The sequence below is a fragment of the Pistacia vera genome, unplaced genomic scaffold (assembly GCF_008641045.1).
Source record: "Pistacia vera cultivar Batoury unplaced genomic scaffold, PisVer_v2 Contig173, whole genome shotgun sequence".
Lineage (NCBI taxonomy): Eukaryota > Viridiplantae > Streptophyta > Magnoliopsida > Sapindales > Anacardiaceae > Pistacia > Pistacia vera.
Genome location: NW_022195823.1, coordinates 470,265 through 486,338, shown reverse-complemented (window position 1 = coordinate 486,338; position 16,074 = coordinate 470,265). Strand labels below are relative to the sequence as shown.

General features: G+C 33.7%; 2 protein-coding genes across 2 annotated transcripts; one reads left to right on the top strand and one right to left on the bottom strand.

The window, feature by feature from the left end:
* Positions 1-1,578: 1,578 nt before the first annotated feature.
* Positions 1,579-4,144, top strand: LOC116125862 (patellin-3). The gene is made up of 4 exons (XM_031411579.1): positions 1,579-2,837; positions 2,925-3,049; positions 3,150-3,300; positions 3,476-4,144. The coding sequence occupies exons 1-4, from the start codon at positions 1,674-1,676 to the stop codon at positions 3,728-3,730; spliced, it is 1,695 nt and encodes a 564-aa protein (XP_031267439.1). The 5' UTR covers positions 1,579-1,673; the 3' UTR covers positions 3,731-4,144.
* An 8,654-nt stretch (positions 4,145-12,798) lies between these two features.
* LOC116125863 (patellin-3) lies at positions 12,799-15,528 on the bottom strand. Its single transcript, XM_031411580.1, has 5 exons — positions 14,942-15,528; positions 14,086-14,858; positions 13,863-13,987; positions 13,506-13,647; positions 12,799-13,360 (listed from the first exon to the last, which is right to left on the bottom strand). The coding sequence occupies exons 1-5, from the start codon at positions 15,420-15,422 to the stop codon at positions 13,106-13,108; spliced, it is 1,776 nt and encodes a 591-aa protein (XP_031267440.1). The 5' UTR covers positions 15,423-15,528; the 3' UTR covers positions 12,799-13,105.
* Between the last annotated feature and the right edge of the window lie 546 nt (positions 15,529-16,074).

Here is a 16,074-nt window from a genome sequence, read left to right as displayed (position 1 = left end):
CGTGTTTCAAAGGTGGGTGGATTGGTGGCCAACGGTAAGGAAATTACAATCAATCCGCAACAAAAAGGACTCCAAATACAATCAAATTCCTTCCAAAACAACTCAAAATAAATAAATAAAATCCAATCAGCTATAAATTGTGACTATCACCCACAACAACCAAAAGAGTGGTGGACGGGGTTCGACGAACTACCAGACATCAAGATGTTGGGGATTTTGTTAAGAGGGTGACAATGGGGCTAGGAATGGTGATGGGTGGGGTTTTGGCTGTCGAAATCAACTATCGTGGTGGTTCGTGTTTTGGCCGTTCCAAAAAACTTCAAGCTTCCCATGAGCAATATTCCTGTGAGCAAAATCCGACCCAAACACACCACCAAACTTCAATTCTTTCTCACCACAATCATCAGAACACACAACAATCATCAATCAAGAAAAATCATATAAAAAAGATATCAAACAATCAAGTCTTCTCTCAGTCAACTCGGCTTTGAGAGAAAAAGAAAGGGAAGCAACAACAACCACAGCTAGAGAGAGGAAAGATAAGAAGAGAAGAAAAAAAAAAATTAGGAACAAACTGGTAATTTAATGTCAAATAATAAAAAGTATTTTCATCTTCATAATTAATACTACTAATGTTTAGATAATTAAGTTATATTTTAAAACTTTTTAGATGGAAAAGTACAGTGACCATTATTTGGGTAGAAAAAAATCATTTACTCTATAAAATTATAACAACCAAGTATCACCGACCGACAAAAACAATTTCAAGTATGACAAAACATAATTTAAATTCATTTTGCAACCACAAATTTAAAAACAAAAAAATATCAATGACATATCTTGATTAAGTGTGTAATATTGTTTGGTTTTTCTAGAGCAATACGGTGGTTACAAATTATGATATTATGTGTGGCAAATGAACGAAGAGAATGAAATGGTATTAGAAGACTCGCGACAAGGACATTCTGATATTTAGTTGAGATATTTGGATGGAAAATTACGGAGTTTACTAAAAAAACCCTCTAATCTTTGGTCAATTTATTAATATCCCATTTATTTAATATATGGATTATTCTCTAAACCCTTAAGATTTAATTAAATAGTAAAATAATTTTTCCCAGAGATTTTACAAATAATACAATTTTTTTTTGCAATGAAATATTAAGATTTGAAAATACTATACCCATAACCTCTTCTTACAAACTTTCTTTTACAATCTGATGTAACAGTTTATAATTGATTAGTTTATAATAGATCTCATCTGGATTCCATGTGATAAATTGTAATTAATCAATTACAAATTATCACGTTGAAATATTGAGAAAAAGTTTGTGAAAAATGATTATGAGCATAACATTACTCTTAAGATATAACTATGATTAATTGTTAATATATATTTATATAATTACTATTTAACAGTTTATTTTCGTACAAAAAATTAATAATAATAGAATTTTTTGATATGTTTTATAAGTTTAGATTAAGTTTTTATTATTTAATTATTTTTATAAACCTTAAATAAATTAATAACATAGGATTCCAGAATTTGCACCGAACAGTAGCATCTCTAAACGTGTGTAAAAGCAATAGTCAATAGACTGTCCTCACAACAACTCTCTTTCTTTTTCTCACTTGTTCACTTTACTCTCTCACCAAACTCATCTCCGTCTATAATGGCTGAAGATTCTTCCACTCCAACTCCACAACCACCACCGCCGCCGCCCCCGATAACTGAACAAGAAGAACCGCGGCCGCCGCCCCCGATAACTGAACAGGAAGAACCGCCGCCGCCGCCCCCGATAACTGAACAAGAAGAACAGCCGCCGCCCCCGATAACTGAACAAGAAGAACCGCCGCCGCCGCCACCGATAACTGAACAAGAAGAACAGCTGCCGCCCCCAATAACTGAACAAGAAGAACCGCCGCCACTACCAGCAGCTCCCATGACTGCAGAAGGTAGATCACTAGCTGCAATGATGGAAAAGGAATCGTCATCTTCACCCACAACAACCCCACCTAAAAGCAAACAAGAAGTTGTTGAAACAGAGCAAGAGAAGCCCCTTGTGAAGCATAATATTCCTCAGAGTTTGATCTCATTCAAGGAGGAAAGTAACATAGTGGCTGATCTCTCTGAAGTTGAGAGAAAGGCTTTGCAAGAGTTCAAGAAGCTTGTTCAAGAAGCTCTCAATAATCACCAATTTGCTTCAAAAGAAGAAAACAAACAGACCCCAGAAGCTGAACCAGACTCTGATAAAAGCACTGAAATAAAACCACCCCCAGAGGAAGAAAACCCTGAAAAGCAAGCAGTAGCAGCAGTGGAAGAAGCCAAAGAAGAGGTGTTCATCTGGGGAGTTCCTCTTCTTAAAGATGATAGAAGTGATGTGATTCTGCTAAAATTTTTGAGGGCAAGAGAGTTCAAAGTGATGGATGCTTTTACAATGATAAAGAACACAATCAAATGGAGGAAAGAATTTGGAATAGACAGGCTTGTCGACGAAGATCTTGGAGATGATTTGGAGAAAGTTGTGTTCATGCATGGTTATGATAGGGACGGGCATCCAGTTTGTTACAACGTGTATGGTGAGTTTCAGAATAAGGAATTGTATCAGAAGACTTTTTCTGATGAAGAAAGAAGGATGAAGTTTTTGCGTTGGAGGATTCAGTACTTGGAGAGAAGCATCAGAAAGCTTGATTTTAAGCCAGGTGGAATATGCACCATTTTTCAGGTTAATGATCTTAAGAATTCGCCAGGGCCTGGAAAGCGTGAACTTAGATTGGCTACCAAGCAGGCTGTTCAATTGCTTCAAGATAATTATCCTGAATTTGTTGCCAAACAGGTATAAAATTAACTACCTTTATGTGCTCTCTTGTTTCAATTCTCTTTCTTTTTTATGGGATTAATTTTTAACTTTGGGTTTGTTTAGGTATTTATTAATGTTCCTTGGTGGTATCTTGCGTTTTATACAATGATTAGTCCTTTTATGACTCAAAGGACCAAGAGCAAGTTTGTTTTTGCGGGCCCATCAAAATCTGCCGAAACCCTTTTCAAGTTAGCTACCATTTTTGCTATTGTTACTCATTCAAAGTTTAATTTCCATTTCCAGCTTAGTTTAAATTTTAGATTGATTTATTTTAATTGTATTAAACAGATATATTTCGCCTGCACATGTACCGATTCAATACGGTGGCCTGAGTGTAGATTACTGTGATTGCAACCCAGAGTTCACGATTGATGATCCTGTCACTGATATCACTGTAAAACCAGCAACCAAGCAAACTGTGGAAATCATAATTTACGAGGTTGGATTGCTTTTTTTTTTTTTTTTTTTTTTTTTTTTGGTTTGTACTAGTAGGCGATACTTGCTTCTGCATGATCAAATTAACTAAGTTTAATATGATACATTTGCAGTCAATGAATGATGATGAATCAACTGTCAGTTTTTTGCTCTACTAATTAGAAATTCATGAATTGCAGAAATGTATTATTGTTTGGGAGATCCGAGTCGTTGGATGGGAGGTGAGCTATGGAGCTGAATTTGTGCCAGATGCTAAAGACCAATATGCCATTATCATTCAGAAGCCTACAAAAATGGCCCCAGCTGATGAACCGGTGGTGTGTACCAGATTCAAAGTTGGTAATTTGGGCAAGGTATTGCTCACCATTGACAACCCAACCTCAAAGAAGAAGAAGTTTCTCTACAGGTTCAAGATTGAACCCTTCTCTGATTGAATATCTCATCATATTAAGGCTTTGAATGTGGAAACTTAATTTGTTGCTCTTTAGTTTCTGGTTAAGTCTCTCTATGTGGTTTATGCTTACTGCCATGAGGAGCAATGCTGGTGGAAATTAGCACGAGTGTGAATTTGGTGTTGGTTTGCAACATTTTACTTTAAAAAAGGATTGTCATGTTTTGGGTGAACAAATAGACTTGAGGTGGCTCAGGAGATAAATGGTATGTACTGTTTAATTGGGGTGCTTTGCACTGTATATTTTCTTTTCTCATGGATGTCTAAATTTTGAAACCAATGCAGCCTTGTACTTTTTAACAGTCTATGCTATTGGTTGGTATTTGTATATCTTTGAATGCTTGGTATTTGAACTTGATAATAGTAGGGTATTGATTAAACCAGCGAATATTTTGAATATCTGTCTGTCTTAATTTGCAATTCTCTTTTCATTGGACTACTTAGTTTGGTTATGTATGTTTTCACTTCCATTCAGTTCTCTATCTCAACTTACAAAAATTGGTATTGATATATAAATACTATATAGGTTGTGGATCAAATTTTGTTCCCAAATTCTATAAATATTAGTTGGACTTTATCCAATTATCTCTCCTTCACCTAAGTTCTATATGAAGCTTAGTGTTGTAATAAAGTCAGTAAATTATAAATCAAAGTGAATATAATAGATGATATCATTTTCTGAAGCACTTAACACAGAAGTTGGATGATATTGGATCTGTAATTGATGTGCATTTAACACAGATGTTATTTTCTGGTGATAATTTAAAGAATTGGTGTTGTTTTGAGGTTCCTTCCTTATAGTGTAGCTCCTAGGGCTGTGCAAATCCGGATATCCGATCCGAATAGGGCATTTTTTGATCCGATCCGAATTTTCGGACAAGCTATTTGTTGATCCGAATCCGATCCGAATTATGTGGATATCCGTTATCCGGATATCCGATTATTCGGATCGGATATCGATATCCGAATTTTATCCGAATTTTAATATTTTCTTATTAAAATAAAACCATAATTCAATCCTTCATTTCATCCTTCATTTCATTGAACTATAAACTATAAAGACAGCAATTTAAAATTTTTCCGAAACTGTTCAATGAACTACAACATAAACTATAAACTAAAAAGTATAAGCAATTAAAATGACTATAAACTATAAAGACAGCAAGAGTAAATCCAGTTGTTTGAGTCCAATCACTCGAATTCAGCAAGAGAAATCCAGTTGTTTGAGTCCAATCACTCGAATTCAGTTGCTCAAGGGACCATCAAGTCTTGTCCCTTGCCAAATGCCAGTTGCCACCCCACGTAGAAACTAAAAAGACCAAGGTGAAGGTGCTCCAATTCATCACTGCACAAAAGGAAAAATATTATGTCAAACAATGAAAAATCAACAATAATTCACTGTAGTACAGTTTCAAAGAGCATTCCAATCGAAGAAAAATGAAGAGCAAACAAATTGAAGAGAGAGAGAGAGAGTTTCTCATTTTCTGCAGTTTCGAAATACAAAGCTTCTGGTTTTGTAGGCTGCTGAAGAGTAAAACGCACCACATCACTAACAAACATTCAAACAAACAAAGCTGGAAGCTAAAACTGGAAAGTGGAAACTGGGAGCTTGACTGCTAAAACCTAAAACTGGAGAAGTTGGACTTTGCTCAACAATCCCCCTCAAACTAGACTTCCTAGCAGCCTGTAAATGAAGTTGCCAAAACCGTAAAAGTTAACTCGCGTCATGAAACTTGCATATTTGGTGACTTCAAAAAACACTTGCTTCAACTCAGTACCCATTATTCTACGATATAATAGGCAATAGCATTGCAAATTTGCAACTAGAAAGTAGTCAAGTACTGAATAAAATCTCACCAGGCTATTACGTTGTGACAACAATCGATTTGGGGCTTCAATCGATTGAGATGAGATCTGGTGAAAGTGTGAGAGATTGAGACGACAGAGTACAACGCGATCGGTCTGAGAGACTGAGGGCTGTGCCATGTGTGACTGACGATGACGGCTGTGACTTGTGAGAGCTGAGAGGCTGTGCGATACTGTGCGATTGACGATGACGATTGACGCTGTGCGTGAGCGAGAGTGCGAGACAGCGTGTTCGTGTAACGATCGTGTTCCAGTCGAGCGAGAGAGATGCTGGATTGCTGGGTGTTTACTGTTTAGGCCTTTAGGGTTCGTGACTTCGTGTTGTTCGAGTCGAGTCTGAGACACAGAGACAGAGAGGGGTGAATTTAATTTTGAAAAGCAGTGTTAGTGTCTTAGTGGTTACTGTGTCTGTGTTAGGCTGTTGGGTGTTGGCATGTTAAATAGGGGGTGAATTTAATTTTGAAAAGCATGTTAGGGGGTGAATTTATTTTGAAAACCAAAACGACGTAGTTTAGCAAAATCCGGATCGATACGGATATCCGATTTTTTAATTATCCCGCTCGGGTATCCGATCCGAATATTCGGATTTTGCTAAATTCCGATCCGTATCCGATCCGAATTTCGGATATCCGATTTTTCGGAGCGGAGCGGAGCGGATTAGATCGGATATCGGATATCGGATTTTTTTGCACAGCCCTAGTAGCTCCAAGTAAAGATATCTCAATTAGAGTTTGTTTATGTATAACTTGTATTGCCCCAGTTGATGCTGGCTTGCCAATTGTGTATGCATCTTGATCTTGATTAAGCCTTATTGATCCCTTGAGATAAATAAAGATGAAGATTTAACCCTCAAATTACCATGTAGAGATTGACCATTTCTGGTTCATAAAATAATACATTCAGTTGAAGAAGGGTGGTACCAATAACTTCAATTAATTTAACATTGACATTTTTTTTTTGATAAAGTAAGATGCTTTGTGACAGATATGATTGCTCATGCTTATTGTTCATTGAATGAAACCAAGTCTTATCATTTGGTGGTTTTTATCTATGATTTTACTGCACCTCTGTACTGGCGTGGCCAACCTAATAAAACACAATGCCATGCTTCTCAATTATTCCCTTTTTTCTTTTGTTAGGTATAACGATATTTACTCAAATTTAATATAAATAGAGGTAGCTGCTTCACATTTCATCAATATTTTCAATCCCAACCCATTTAAAGATTCTTCAAGGCAAGACATATATATATGCTTATGTTAATACCCGCTTTTGTTAAGGAAGCTCAATAGGTCCAAATGGACTCAATGAAACATCAACAAATTGGAGTTTTAAGCAATTCGAGCAAAGCTTGTTGAGCTCGATTCAAAGGGGGTTTTTTTTTTTTTTTGACCTTTTAACTTAAAACCCTTTTCAGAAATCGGTAGAAAGTCTAATACGACTTATTAGAATTGAAATGTTTATTTGAATTAGGCCCACTTAAGGGAACCCTAATTGGACATTTCGATTTTAATGAACGTGAAAAACTTTTTTTTTAACAAAAAATCTAATAAAAGTATTTCATAGAATTACTCTAGAATTCCGAAAAGAAAAAAAATCCCAAAACTATTCCATTATTCGGCAGAGCAAGAGAAGAGGTCTTTATCACCGAATTTGACAAATTCATGTAAGTGTCAAAATGTGGTTACAATCAAGTAGATCGCTCCGAGTGTCGGATCTCAGTTACCATCCATGTGGCGAGGTTGGACGAGAAGTGGGATATGCCCAAAACCAAGAATAATTATTATCCCAATGGTGGTTGGGGGAGATGGTAGAAGATGAAAGATTTTATAGAGAAGCTTTGGATGCTTTGGAGTAGGTAGAGAGTGAAGCTGCGAATGGTTAATGTGAAGCGGCACTTTTTTATTTCCTTACTTGCAAAAATTATTCCTAAGCATCCTCTTTGGCCTTAATATTAGGATGAAGTAATCTTTTATTCAATTGTGTCTGCAATTAAGTTTTCAATCTTTATCTGTTCCTATGTTAAGGGCCAAAGTAGACGGCAGGGGTATCTATGATAGTTTCTAATAATTGAGGGGTCTAAATAGCTTCACAAGTTTCAAAGATGTATTTAGTTTTATTTTAATACTTTTCCAAGAAAAAGACTTTGCCACTAGGTTGTTGGTACTTTCTCAGGGTAACAGAAACCCAAAGGATAAGGGCCGCAAAGCCGGCTAAATTAATATGAAAATCGCTGTCACCGTCTCTCTTCTTTGCTTAGTTGTACGCACCTCAACTTTAAACAAATTCTTTTCTTCTTTTTCAAGTTATAAATATCCTATTTTTTATTCATTTAAGCTTTAATTATGACTCACCTTCCCGAGATTGGCTCTAATCTTCTTTCAATCACCTTCACTAATTTTGCTATTCAAGATTGATAAGTTACAATAATCTATAATTAAAACAAGGATAATCGTTAATTTTTTCTTACAAATATGATCTATTAGATTGCAATGGGTCAGTTTATAATAGATTCTATCTGTCCAACAATAGATTTCAATTACGAGTTGTCATATCACGTTTCTATTTTTATTGTAAAACAAATAATATTTTGATATGTTGAAAATTCATACTCTTTTAGGTAGTTGAAATACTTGAGAAATCCTTATAATTAATCAATTGATAATTTCCAAATTAATATGCTATAAAGGTTTGCCATTTACACTCCTAAATATTGCATTTATAATTTCAAAAAAAGTACTACAAGATCCCATAAGAGGGTTTAATTATCAAAATCTATTTTAAAATTATTTAAAACACCCCAAAAGGATATATTAAAAATCCCATGTTAACAATAATATTCCCCCTTAGGTTTAAAAACAAAGATCTTTTTAAATTGTGATTATGCTAAAAATTTATTATCTCATAACGAGGAATGTTTTGAACTTTATAAAAATAAGAAATTAAATAAAAAAGTGTCTACTGTAGAGCATTAGAGTTCAGTCGACTTTAGCTTTTATAGTGAAAATAGTAAGAATTGGATGAAAGGTCTTTTATACTAAACCAATTAAGAAAATATTAGATTTTAATTTAGGCCCTAAAAAAAAAAAAAGATTTTATAAATAATTATTTCATTTTTCTTAAATTTAATTAATTTACCTATAAACTATCATCAGGCCCAAATTATGTGTTTTAGACTAAAATAACCTTTTAAAATAAATTCCGTCACCCTCGGTTTAATATATATAGCAGAAGGCGAGGCAAATTGTGAAATTTCATGAACTTATAATGCCTTGTTCTCTTTCAACAGCAAACAGTATTAATTGGCCATTTTGTCTGACTTGAACATCATTAATTAAACCACAAACACAATTCGTGATCTAAGCATGGCATATGGTTGGTGCATTTAATAACCTCTAAATTTTTTTATTTTTTTTTTATTTTGGGTACTAAAGTATCTGGGTCTAGTTTATGTGTATCTTAACTAATTTTCGAAATCCATTAAACAAATTACGAGTTTAAAGAATCATGTAAGCCACAATATATTGTGGTAGTAACTCTAAAGTTTGAATTCAAAAATTTAAGGAATTGAGCAAACCTCCTAACTCTAGGTTAGTCCTACAAAATTGTCACTTATCACATCTGTAATTTATTTGACCCATTAACTTAGAGGGTGTTTGTCTAAACTTATAAACTGGTCAAACTTGCTTATAAGCTCTAAAATTAAGCTGACCTGTTTGTTTTAATTTTTTGAACTTATAAGTTGAGCTTATAAGCCAAAAAAATAAGTTGGGGGAGTACTTTTTTTTTTTTTTGGCTTATAAGCAGAGTGTTTATAAGCTAATTTGTCAAGTATATTACCACATTATCCTTGTTTAATTTTAAAATTTCATAGTATACCATTGTTTAATGTAGTACATTTTTTAGTCATTTTATAATAAAATATACTTATAAGCCACATTTTACCAAACACGTCAACTACTTATCAGTCACTTATAAGTACTTTAACCAAACACGTAATTGTTTAAAATTTCAAATTCTTATAAGCTAAAATTAGGTTATAAGTACTTGTTGCTTATAAGCTAATTTTCATAAGCTCAGACAAACACCCCCTTATAGGGTGCTCAATAAACCTTGAAAAAAATAATAGATTATCGCATATTACTCATATTATTGAAAGGAGTTTATGAATGACTAAATAATAATTTTTCTTAGAATTGCAAAAAAAACTCAAAATTTTAATACTCTTTTAGTCTTTTTCCATTTTTCTAAAGTTTTAAAAATTATAATTTATACTATTAAGCGTTTGGTCGCTATTCTGAGTATTCTCTCGTGGTGGAAGCAATGTACAAAATGAATCCCGAACATGGCATAGTGCCCTGGCGGTCAACTCATAATAACCATTCTTAACATTTCTTTTTTAGTAATTTAATATTAGAAAATTCTGTTACATTTATCTAACCAAATACAAGTGCCATTTTTTTTCTTCTAAAAACTACTTTTTATCAATATTTACTATAATAAATAGGTTTACATCGTATATTCCTACCAGACTGATTTATATTAAAGTACATCGTATCTTCAAATGGTGTTCTTTATTTTGAAGAGTATCTTTTATATAAATAAAGAGTATCGTTATTAATTTTTAAATATAAAGAACACAATTTTTATTCAAATCCAATAGATTCTTTAAATTTAATGAAGATGTTCTTTATTTAAAAAAAAAAAAAAAAGACTTAATGGGAGAGAGAATTAATAAATAAAATACATAAGAACTTATAATTTATTAATTATAATTATAATAGAGAGTGAAATTTGACTCTCTAAATGTAGATAGTCAAACTCACTCTCTAATTTATATTTTAAAGATAAAGAATATGTTGGATTTTTATTTTTATGGATAGACTCTTTATAATAAAAAGTTTGGGTCATATAAAGAGTCATTTGAATATGCTCTAACAACATTGCCAAAAAAAATATCAAATACCTCGTCATAAAGAAAGTTATGTACTTTTACGTTATTTTTTAATCATTTTAAATACGTATGTTAAATATTAAACAATCTTATAAGAGAAATAAGTGGATTTTATTTTCTTTACTTCAAAATAGAAAGAAAAAAACAATTAAATTTATATGTAAAGACAAAAACAAGGAATTTTAACCCCAACGGGTTGGTCTAGCTGTTAAGGAGATTTATTCACTTTCTTGAGTTTTTTGATTCAAATTTTAGGACCATCTACTACAATATTATTGTGACTTACTTAATCCTTTGAGATTGTAAGATATTTAATGGACTCTAATTAATTAACTAAAATACGTGTAAGCTGGCCTGAACAAGATGTTTAATGAACTTTAAAAATTATTTAAGATAAGTGCAAACTGGTCCGGATAACCCGATTAAAAAAAAAAAAAAAAAAAGAATCACAGACTAGTGAAGTATAAAGATTAGAGTAAAATAGGAAAATATCGGAATATTATCATTGAGGTGGAACCTATAGAGTAGTATGATTATTGAAATTTGATAATGAGTTAGTCAATCACATCTTTAATTAAGGTGGTGGAGTGGTGGGGATAATCATTAGAACCCAAACTACCAAGGAATCGACATATTCAAATACAAATTCCAATTCCAAACCTAATTTTACTTGAATTTGCCTTCTATTTCTATTTTATACAAATTGTGACACATTTACTGTTGTCATGTCTAATTCTAAACAAGAATTTGACACGTTTGTATGGTCCCCCCTTGTCAAATTCATCTTAATTTTAAGGATAAATGTCACGTGCTGTTTCATCACATCTTTATCACCNAGGCAATCACATCTTTAATTAAGGTGGTGGAGTGGTGGGGATAATCATTAGAACCCAAACTACCAAGGAATCGACATATTCAAATACAAATTCCAATTCCAAACCTAATTTTACTTGAATTTGCCTTCTATTTCTATTTTATACAAATTGTGACACATTTACTGTTGTCATGTCTAATTCTAAACTAGAATTTGACACGTTTGTATGGTCCCCCTTGTCAAATTCATCTTAATTTTAAGGATAAAAGTCACGTGCTGTTTCATCATATCTTTATCCGCAAGAGATGGAAGGAAATTTCAAACAAATAATTATTATGAAAAAATATTGTTATAATAAAATAATCAATTATTATATTAGTAACAACAAATAATAAATCTTTTTAATATAAAATAATAAAATTAACTATTAATAAAATAAAAAGATAATACAATAAAATTAACAATACCAACAATTTGATCACGTGTAAAAAATCTTTCAGAATGATAGGATGAGATCTAAAGAATACAACCTTAGAAAGAATGCGAGGCCTGTGTAACACAATTTCCTTAAAACATATTCGCCTTCTTCACTCGGGTGCACAAGGATTTGAGCAGCGTCTATTTCCCAAGATACAACGACAGATGAATAGCAAGAGAAGCACCACTATTCTATTCTAACAAACTGAATAAAGTCTTAACTTCAACAAAAGAAGACCTTAAAAACTAGAAAGAAAATAAGAGATTGAAATAACTCTCAAATTTTTTTTCAGGTGTGTTTGAAAAAAGAGGAAAAACACTTTTTTATACTACTCAAAGTGAAATAAAACATTAAATTCCACGTTATTTTTCACCTTTTCACTTTCCAATTCTTAAAACTTCCTCCATTGATCCACTAACATTTCACCTTCTAAATTCTCAACTTACACCACCACTTTCATTCCATTTATTTCATTCAATTTAATAAAATATTCCAATAATAATTAAATGATAAATAAATATATTCATTTTTATATTTTATATTCAAACAAAATTACCACCATTCTGGCGTCATTCTATCGTTAGTCTTTAGGATTAATAAATATTTATCAAATTACATCTTTGTCATTTATTTTAATACCAAAAACTTAATGAGAGAATGACCCTTTTCAGTCGTGAATTTCCGTCTATTTTAGTTTCAATTTTCTTATGAATTTTCAATCATCTTCTATGAATAATTTCTGTTACATAAGCAAACTATACTTTTATTATTTTCAATGCCACATTGTCAAAAATGGCAATCTTAGAAAACTGATCTTATCATGTGAATAAATCAACAAAAACCTTATCATATTTTGACATGACTGCCAATTGCAATATTGTATAAATGAAACAAAATGTAGTAATAAACATACACCAAGTAATAAACAACTTAATCAAATTTACACAAATTTTACAAGCATTTACTATCAAGAATAATTTCAGACTTTCTGTCCGCATTCCACACACATCTCCAGCCAAAACCAGACCACCAAAGTCCCCAAAACTAATAGGAAAAAAAAAAAATTAATATAAATGAAATTCCCCCAACTTTTTAAATTAAATTTCAACCCAAAAAAATAAAAATAAAAATAACCCTCTATTATAGAAACAAGATAACCCTTTCTTATTGTGCAATGCAATGGCCTTCTAGTTGATAAGATATTGAAACTCCAGAAAGGCATTTGAGTAATCATTCATTCAAGGGTTTAATCAGAGCAGGGCTTGGTCTTGGACCTGTATAGGAGCTTCTTTTTCTTAGAGCTCTGGTTATCAATGGTGAGCACAACCTTGCCGGGTTCGCCAACTTTGAAAGTGTCAGAGATAACCGGCTCATCAGTTGGTGAAACCTTCCTTGTCTTTGAAACAATTACAGTGTAGCTACTCTCTGAACTTGGCACAAATTCAGCTCCATAGCTCACATCCCACCCCAGAACTCGAAGTTCCCAAACCAGAATGCTCTTCTGCAAATTTTGCAAATTACATAATCAACATGTAATTCAAACACAATGCATCCTAGAAACAAATCGAGTTGTCACTAAACCCTAGCAGTCAATGCGAAAATAGAGTTTTTTATAAGCATACTAAGTCTAAGTTTGGTGAAACTACCTCATCAGCTGGATATTCAATAATGTGTTTGGCAGCTGGCTTGATTATAATATCAGTGACAGCATCAGCAGTTGTAAATTCCTGCTCACCCTCCCGGCTCAGTCCACCATACTGAACTGGTACTTGTTCCGGAGCTATGTATCTGTTTGTCACCAAAAGTTCTTAGATAAGGCCAATCCCAACTCAAAAGACTGAATTTAGCAATAAGAGGGAATGAAAGGAGAGTGGGAACCACAGACACAGTGATATAAATGATCAATATTCAATAACTGGAGTTCTAAAGATTCATTAATGAAGTAGCAAGTAGCAACCATCAATGATCAAGCCATTTAACAGATTGGAAGGATTTGCACATACTTGAAAAGGGCATCTGAAGATTTGGATGGGCCTGCAAATACAAACTTGCTCTTGGTCCTCTGTGTGAAGAAAGGGCTAATCATCCTATTGAAGGCAAGGTACCACCATGGAACATTGATGAACACCTTTCAATAACAACAACAAATAAAGAAAGAATTGTTAAAAACATATACATAAAACCAACTACGTTTTATATGGACAAAATTAAGGGAGGATCATGTACCTGTTTAGCAACAAATTCAGGATAATTATCTTGAAGAAGTTGCAGAGCTTGGTTGGTAGCCAGCCTGAGCTCCCGCTTGAGTCCAGAAAAATTCTTAAGATCATTGACCTGAACAAGTGTACAGATTCCACTTGGACTGAAATCAAGTTTTCTAATGCTCTTCTCCAAAAGCTGAATCCTCCACCTCAAGAATTTGGTGCGTTTCTCATCATCAGCAAAAGTATTCTGATACAGCTCCTTGTTTTGGAATTCACCAAACACATTATAACACACAGGATGACCTTCCTTATCAAATCCATGCATAAAAACCACTTTATCCCACTCATTTCCAAGATCTTCTTCCAGCAGAGAATCGATACCGAACTCCTTTCGCCAGCGAACGGTGTTCTTGATCATAGTGAAAGCGTCCTTGACCTTAAAATCCCTGGCTCTCAGGAACTTCAAGAGGATTGTATCACTTTTTTCATCTCCCAGAAGTGGAATTCCCCAAATGAAAACCTCTTCGGGTTGAATAGGAATCGCCTCTTCTTCTTTAGGTTCTTCTGCGGGAGTCACCTCAGCTGGGGCCGCCTCTTCCGCGGTAGCTGGAGCCGAAACTGGAATTATCGTCTCCTTAATAGCCTCAACAGTCTTGGCACCATCTTCATCAACAACAGCCGTTACAGTTTCAACCACTTCAGCAACTACCACTGTCTCCGCCGCCTCAGCTGGTGGTGGTGCAGTCTTTTCCTCCTCTTTTGCTTCAACTTCAACAACAGCTGGAGCTGCCTCCGCTGTAACATATTCAACTATGATGTGAATACATGATTCAATACATGAATTAGTTGTAAGTGATAAAAAAATAAATATTTTATACCAGATGGTTCAGCCTCCGTTTTGGTGGATTCTTTCGGTTCAGTTTCTTCCTCGGGTTTTGCTTCTTCAGAAGCCTCTTTGATCTGGACTGGTTCAGGAGCCTTCTCTTCTTCTTTGGCGGGTGGAGGAGGAGGCGGTGCAGTGAACTCATGCTTGTTGAGAGCTTCTTGGATAAGTTGTTTCAACTCATCAAGAGCTTTCTTCTCAGGGTCGGGAAGCTCACCAACAACGTTGGACTCCTCCTTGAAAGAAGCGGATTGAGCAATCTTATCTTCGTCAACAGGCTTGGATGATTTCTCAGCTTCAATAGCCTCTTCGATGGCTTCTTCAGTGGTGGGCTTCTCAGTCTCAGGAGCCTCAGGCTCAGGTTCAGGAGCAGGAGGAAGTGGGTCCTTCTCAGTGATGGGTTTCGCCACAACAACTTGTTCAGTTGATGAAGGGGTTTCAGAAGCAGCTGCCGGCTTTTGTGTCTCCTCGGCCATAATCGAAGTTCAATAAAAGATGAAAAAGACAAAAGAGTTTGAACTGATTATTGAAAGAGAAGGAGAAGAAGAAAAAATGTTAAAAAAAAAAAAATTAGAATGGAAGAAAGGAAGAAAGGAGTTATTAAAATGAGGAGGAGGAGAGAGAGAGAGAGAGAGGTGGACAAGGAAAGAAACAGTCTGTCAGAACTAATTGCCAGCTAGACACCAGTTTGTCATTGGACCCCACACCACTTTTAAATCTCTACCCTTAATGTCACTTTCTCTTATTCAAATTTAAATTAAATATCTAATTTTTGTTTTATTTTTATTTGGTCAGTTTGAGGTTTGGAGAAAGTAAATGCACCCAAAATTACTTGCTTTACCAATAAAGACTATAATACCCTTTGTCTAATTATATTCTTTTTAACTTTTATTTTAACTATATATAAAGGATAGTATTATTGCCCCACTTTTTTTCTTATTAGATCCCAATTCTAAATTTACTTTATTATAATTTGTACAACTATATAAACCAACCTATTTACAAAATGTTGTAACTCTTTTATTTATATTTTCTCTTCTCACATATTACACATTTCAAATCTATATTTTATACTTATAGTAATATTACTCACCCAAATATTTATCACAAATTTCACATGTCAAATAA

Bases quoted from the DNA above. Each gene is read 5' to 3' on its own strand.
- LOC116125862 (XM_031411579.1), top strand. From the start codon at position 1,674: ATGGCTGAAGATTCTTCCACTCCAACTCCACAACCACCACCGCCGCCG. The intron at 3,050-3,149 runs GTTAGCTACCAT...TGTATTAAACAG, and splicing joins TCTGCCGAAACCCTTTTCAA to ATATATTTCGCCTGCACATG. The intron at 3,301-3,475 runs GTTGGATTGCTT...CATGAATTGCAG, and splicing joins TGGAAATCATAATTTACGAG to AAATGTATTATTGTTTGGGA.
- LOC116125863 (XM_031411580.1), bottom strand. From the start codon at position 15,422: ATGGCCGAGGAGACACAAAAGCCGGCAGCTGCTTCTGAAACCCCTTCA. The intron at 13,988-14,085 runs GTACATGATCCT...TGTTATTGAAAG, and splicing joins CTGAATTTGTTGCTAAACAG to GTGTTCATCAATGTTCCATG. The intron at 13,648-13,862 runs GTATGTGCAAAT...GGTGACAAACAG, and splicing joins TCTTCAGATGCCCTTTTCAA to ATACATAGCTCCGGAACAAG.